Raw genomic sequence first — 7,148 nt, forward strand, 5'->3', positions numbered from 1 at the left:
CGCGATTTCATAGACTTCACCTTTAATCTATTCCAACTTGTTTGATATTAAAAACTTTGTTATTATTGTTGTCCTCCTTCAAATCCCTTGGAACAAGATGCCGGCAATCGTCGTCCTGCTTCTTGGCCGATGCCGCAGCGCAGCTCAGCCAAACGTGTAATTTTCAGAATTAGGATGAGAAAAGAATCAGGATACATCCCAAGACGGGGAGATGCGATGGTAATGGTTGTACTACTAGCAGTTTCTGGAACGCAGACGCCGGTGCCACTTTCTCCTTTTTGAAATATAGATAAATAACATAAAAAAGAGAAAATAGAAGTCCACGAGGAAAGAATTTGCCGCGATCCGTCCAGTTGATGCAAGAAACAAAATGTTCCCGGTCTCTATCGCATGCACGTGAACACCATCGCTCCTAAAGCGGCGCTTGTCAACGACATGTGCGTGCATCAATCACATCTTTTGTTGAAAAAAGACGAATGAAGGACATGGTCTACGTGTTGCCAGCTCACCCAAAAAATCCATTGGAACCACGCACGCCGGCGATCGCCTTCCTTTTTCTTCTTGGCCGATGCGGCACCGCAGCTCAGCCAAAGGTGTACTTTTCAGAATGATTAGGATGAGAAAAGAATCGCTTGACAGCCACAATGGGAAAGCAAAATATGCCCCCCCCCCCCCCCCCCACACACACACACACAACGTTCCGGTCTAAACACATGCTCTTTTCCCTCCTTAGATCTGGTGGTCCCGCTACCGATAGCAACCATCTGATTACTACGAAAGAAATTCATTTTGTTGCCAGTGTTATCTGATGGAAAAGCGCCCAGAAATCATTGTTTATCGACATGAAATCCTGCACCGACAATGATCGTCGACGCGACGAGGCCCGTGTCTATCTCTCTTGGACCAAGATCAGTGATCATCGGAAACAGCATACACCAAAACTAATGTAACAGCAAAATCAAATGATGAAAGACATCCCAGTCCATGCAGAGCGGCGGCAAAATCTAGTCAAGTTATCTTGTTGAACTGGATGAAACCTCAGGTTCAGGTTTCACCCATATACTCCCTCCGTTTCTAAATACAAAGTCTTTTTATAGAGATTCCAGTGTGAACTACATACGGAGCAAAATGAGTGAATTTACACTCTAAAATACGTCTATATACATCCGTATGTAGTTCCTATTGAAATCTCTAAAAGAACTTATATTTGGAAACAGAGAGTGTAGATCAGTAAGCATTTCACTCAGAACATAGGCTGAAATAAGACCCAGTCAGTGCCTGATTCTATTGAATAAACATAGCAAAATCTTTGTGAAGGAGAAACATGGTAATTTTGAAGGGTAAAAAATAGGCCAAGAAGACTGGGACACGATAAGAGGAACTATCACATCCCGTAGCAAATGTGAAACTAAGAATCTGAATAATACCCCACAATTGTTAACTTCAGAAACATCAGATAATCTAAGAGGAAGGCAGATCCACTACTAGGCGAACAGCTGCTAGCATGTCAGCAGTTAGCATTTTAGCAATCAAGAGTCAAGCTGGAAACAGTACGGAAAGCATGCGCTTTACACTAGCATGAAATAGTGATTTTACATTCAGCAATTCTTGTAACCATGTCAACCGTCTATTCCCAACTGCTCAACAAAAGGAAAAGAACGTGGACTCACATTGTACGAACAGCTAAGACAGAAGTTGCTGGACCCCTGCCTTCTGGTCAGCTGTTAGAGCGGTGGGGAACTTGATCTGAAACTTGATCCTTAGGTTACCTTTCTTAGACGGCTCCCTTGTGATCGGCATCCCTTCACCCTGCACAACTTCTTCGTAGGTGGGACTGATGACAGACTTCACGGGAACGGTTAAACTTCGCCCATCCAGAGTTGTCAGCTGGACTGCACAGCCAGTCAAAGCATCCACGAGGGAGATCTTATGCGTGTAAACAAGGTCATTCCCATCTCTCTTGAATTTCGGGTGTGCCCGTTCTTCTATTATGAACACGAGATCTGATGGTATGACGTTACGTGTCTCGTTGCCTTTCTCGGGGAAGGTGATCTTTGTGCCCTTCTTCCATCCAGGCTTGATATCAATTGTTAGGATCTCCTCCACACTCATTGGTTTCCTGCAGAAAGGAACATCAACATATGTCTCCATAAAAAGAAAGATATGTAAATAATGAGATCCTTTTTTTGTCTGGAACTTAAAACTTTAGCAACTCTAGGGCATCATACCAACTTGACATACGAAACTAGGAAGCCTTATCCATGCAGTGTGTCGTAAATGAATACCCTAGAATCACAAATACTGTCTGCTATAATCATCAATCACAGATAGGCAAAGCTATACTGCAGATATGCATCACTCCAGAATACCTTAACAAGGGCAAACAAGCTGCATCTGTACAATTTGTTAAGTTCCAGTTTTCTATAGTACCATGTATATTTGTTTCCTTTTTCATATATATCTATATCTATATCTATACCAATATAAAAAGACCCAAAGGGGCAGATCCAACTGATCTCGGCCATCAAACTAAGTCAATCCAACGACCTAGATTGCTCCAATGGCGAGCATTCAACGTGTTTAACGTGCAATTAATATCATACCAAATATTGCACTAATCAATTAACACACAAATAATAACATACCTAATATCCGCGTGCAATTAATATATTGCGCATTTACTAGTACCTTTTAGAAGAACTGGTTCACTATCAATCCCTCTGCGTCCACATCGATTAACTGGGGAGGAAGTGCAAGCAAAGCATACAGGGATAGGCAACTTCAAACAATTGCTACATACCATCCTGCTAACTAAATGTGCTAGGTAAACTGGTGCAGAGTGGACCTATATACAAGTAGCAATTCTCATGCATTGGCAGCATTTCTACTCCATGTGTGTGGTGTGTGAGTGTGTGCATCTATGTTGTAATAAACTTCCTTGAAAATAATAGGTTAGGTGATCAACATCTCATATTTGGCCTTCCTTGAAACAATTATACTTATCCAGATACTGATTGTTTTTCTGCGAGGAACCCAGAAACCAACTCGTCATACATATGTTCATTGGAGCAAAGAAAAACCCACCTACTGTCCTTCAATATGTGTCAAAAATATATATTTTACATCAAAGACATGACCTGGTCGCTTCAATTCAAAATCGTCACAGTTTATGTTCTCGGATAGGTGTGTATACGTCAAAGACTCAGTCTGCATGGCAGAAACCCACGCTTGTTTGCGGTTTGCTTAAGTGTATTGTGATGAACTTATTTTATATAATTTGCTGTGGAAAAATAGCCACGGAAGCTGAATAAAGTTGGTCAGCCAGACAGAAAAATAGGCAAAAGCTGGATTATCACAATCCACCTCGATGCCAAACACAGCATAAAAAGGGCACTGTTGTACTGAACCATTTTACACAAACACCTCAGAAAATAAACACTACACCATAATATAACTGTTCTGGGTTCTGAGTTAAAACAAACCGTCTACCTCTGATGATCTTTACTAAATCACTCTCAAACAGTAGAAGCCCAATCACGTAACTATACCCAATGTCAGAGCCCTAACATCTGTGATATCTGTTGTACGGAGTAGGATCTGGGCTTATGACTTAACTCACTGAAGGTTGAGACCTTAGCCTATTGTTCCCTCCAGTTCATTAAAAAGTGATGTTCTGGACATATCTTAGTTCAAACATTCTTTTATTTTTTACTTGTAATACTCCCTCCGTTCACTTTTGTAAGTCATTTCAGACAACTGAAAATGGGCTGCTTTGCACGCTGTCTGAAATGTCTTCAACGCCTTATAAAAGTGAACAGAGGGAGTACCATTTTAAAATTTTGGATTATAAACTTCAAAACCATACTCATAGATTTGTTTTCTAAAAGTACTTTCCTGAGTATATAATTTTATTCTGTTTTATACATAACACTACCAGAAATAAGTGGCCGAAGTTAGTACATCCTGAAAAACCATGTAACCGTCTAAAAATTTCCTTATTTATGAACTGGAGAGCTTATTAAAGAAGCTCATTATGCCCCCACCATGCATTTTCGCTTATTAGATTCTAAAGGTAAAACCCTCCAAACTCGTTTTTTAAGAGAATCCATAATTGCAGCAATAATAAGAATGTGCTATGAACATGAAAAAATTCCATCCTCAAACAGTTTCCGTGTTGGATCTTTAGGCGGGAAGGTGGTAATGACCTTTTTATTTATGAGCAAATACATTAGGTAATGAGAAACAATATAATGGAAACAGAAAGGCACATAAGGATACGTGCAGGTACCAGTAAATGCTATAGAGCTATAACACTAACAATTGACTTATTTATAGACTAACTCGTTTCTGGCTTTCTGCAATACCCCAAGTGCCTAAAAGGAGGATTTGTTCTAAAACTGGAAAGGTTGTCAAAGTAGAATTTATGATTTTACTCAAGACAAGGTATCATATTACTAGAAGACAGAGACACCGTGTTTGGCTGCACATAGATCAGATTAATCCAGTGCTCCCTCCGTATCAAAATATAAGATGTTTTTGCCTTTCAAATTTCAATTTGAACTGCAAAAACGTCTTATATTTTGGTACAGAGGTAGTACATTGAAAAAAATAGTGATATAAGCAGTGGACAATGAATAAATTCTTCCAGACAAATTGAGAAATAAGTATGAGCCACGTAAGCATCTCAATGTCATGACAAAAGCATATTGCCCACTCCAAGGAAATCATGTATGTCATGTGCTGCTCAAACTTAAAAGTTAATTGATAAGGTCTAAACTGCCCAACTAGAAACCACACCAATAAGAGCTAGAGCCTAGAGCTCATGCTTTTTTTCGGGCATCTAGGTCATTGTCTATAAATATACAACTACATAATAAGTAGGGGGAAGTACTGAGAGGCTACATTCACTGTTCAAAATACGGGCCAATATTCAAGTTAACTGCTACTCGGCACCTCACCAAATTAAATAACCCCTAATTGGCTCATTAAATGGTTCAACCAATTTATCGGTCTGACAGCCGATAAAAGGACGAATTATCAGGTGACCCGATTAACTGCCAGAGGAGGTACATAGCTTATCTGGCCCAAAATGTAGCCTGTTTCCCTCCCCTCTCCCAGCCGCCCCGCGATCTAGGTGTTCAGGTTCCCACTCCTTGTCCTAGAGGAGCAGCCGCCTCTGGCCCAACTAGCCGCCGGTGAAGTCAGCAAGCCCGCGCCTCCCCCCTCCTCCAGGAGCCTCCTCTCTCCTGGTAATGATGTGTATGTATGTTGTTGTGCTGCTACTAATGTGTACAATAACATATCTAGACATCTAGTACAGTGCATGTTGCTATGTAGCCTAGGATATATAGATATAGCCCTAGTTAAACCTAACCGATAAATTCAGTTAATAGGCCGATTAACCGATTAATCTCCACTCGGCCCCCAACCGAGCAGCAACCGGTTACCGATATCCTAAACATTGGCTACATTCCAACAGGAGCATCATGGACCTACCCACACTAAGGTCCGTCTATGATTTACATGACATGTCAGTTTTGAGTTGGTAGTGTTGCTCTGAATCTCCCACCCTCTCTCCTCTACTCTTATCCAACATGTCTTATCAAATTCCTCCCTTCTCAACCATTCCTTCTTAGGTCCTTAATTTTTGCTGCCCTTATTTTCTTCGATCAATTGACTATTTAGAAATAGCAGTCAGCCGGTGACAGAAAGAGCTACCGCACAAAGGCACAGACTTTCCTCTAGCCAACACAGGCATATCAAATTGCATGGAAAAGAAACATACCAAGAGGCAAGAACGTTGCTACCACTATCAGACTGAAACTAATTATCATATCACAATGCTATGCTTAAAAACTAATTACCAATGGATCCGATTAATTTAGTCTAGAAACAAGACGAGTAGAGAATGAAAGAGCAAAATAATCCATCTCACCCGACGGAGTCGAGGACATCCCTGGAGATCTTCATCTTCTTGGTGGCGCCCTTGTGCAGGTCTTCCAGACTGCACGCTAGCTGCCGCTCGATCGCCGCTCCCTTCCTCGCCGACCCTCCGGACGCCTCCCCTGACCCTGGAGAGAATCCTGCAGCGGCGGCGGCGGCAGCGGCGGCGGCGCACCCCGGGACAGACTGCGGAGCGCTGCCTCCGCTCCAGGGGCCGCGCGGCCCCTGCCCGAAGTACGAACCCCCGAACATCTCCTGGAAGATCTCGTCGGCGCTCCTCGGATGGAAGCGGAACCCGGGGCCGCCGCCGAATCCGTGCGCGTGCGCGGCGGAGGGGGAGGGCGGGGCGACGCCCGCCTTGATCCCCTCCTCGCCGTACTGGTCGTAGATGGCGCGCTTATCCGGGTCGCTGAGCACCTGCGAGGAGACAGAGAGAGAGACCGTAAGGCGACAGAATCAGAGGGTTCTTGGCGGCGGCGGCGGCAATGGAGGGAGGGAGGGACGTACGTCGTAGGCCACGGAGACCTGCTTGAAGAGGGTGTCGGCCTGCGGGGAGGGGTTCTTGTCCGGGTGGTACTTCATGACGAGGCGGCGGTAGGCCTTCTTGAGTTCGTCGTCGGTGGCGCCGCGGCCGACGCCGAGCACCTTGTAGTAGTCCGCCTCCATCGACGGCGACGGCTGATGCGGCAGGTGGTTGCGGCTCCCGACTTGGGATTGGCTTTGGCTGGTTGCGGACGACAGGGAGGGGGGAGGACGAGGGTTTTGCTTCCCCTCTGTTCGTCCTTGATGAGATGGGGTTTGTTTTGGGCTTTTCTCTTTTTGCTGTGTTATTTGTTTTGGTGAGGGACTCTTCTTGCTCTATTTGTTGTTGGAGACACATATAATTCTTGCTATATCGAATCATGTGTACATATTCTCAAACAAAGCTTAACCATCTTGCCTGTATTTAGTATGTGTGCATAAGAATATTTGAGAAAATAGTTATTATCCATAGCTATTACTAATATATTTTTACTGGCTGAAAGAGATTTTGGGTCCAGCATTATCTTCTTATCTGCTGAAATGATCTAACTTTGTATTTCTCAATCTTAATTGTAACAAGTTGTGTCAGGTGATGCCTGTAATTCGTAGAGATTTTTAGATAATAAATGTTGCTTTTATCGTCGCTTGATATATTTCTCCAGTCGGTTTCGAAACTTTATTTC

General features: G+C 43.2%; 1 protein-coding gene across 1 annotated transcript; it reads right to left on the reverse strand.

Annotated features, from left to right (window-relative positions):
* Positions 1-1,542: 1,542 nt before the first annotated feature.
* Positions 1,543-6,778, reverse strand: LOC123189526 (dnaJ homolog subfamily B member 4). The gene is made up of 3 exons (XM_044601963.1): positions 6,451-6,778; positions 5,936-6,360; positions 1,543-2,119 (listed from the first exon to the last, which is right to left on the reverse strand). Exons 1-3 carry the CDS (start codon positions 6,607-6,609, stop codon positions 1,684-1,686), a joined length of 1,020 nt encoding a protein of 339 aa, XP_044457898.1. The 5' UTR covers positions 6,610-6,778; the 3' UTR covers positions 1,543-1,683.
* Between the last annotated feature and the right edge of the window lie 370 nt (positions 6,779-7,148).

Source organism: Triticum aestivum, chromosome 1A (genome assembly GCF_018294505.1).
Source record: "Triticum aestivum cultivar Chinese Spring chromosome 1A, IWGSC CS RefSeq v2.1, whole genome shotgun sequence".
Classification (NCBI taxonomy): Eukaryota; Viridiplantae; Streptophyta; class Magnoliopsida; order Poales; family Poaceae; genus Triticum; species Triticum aestivum.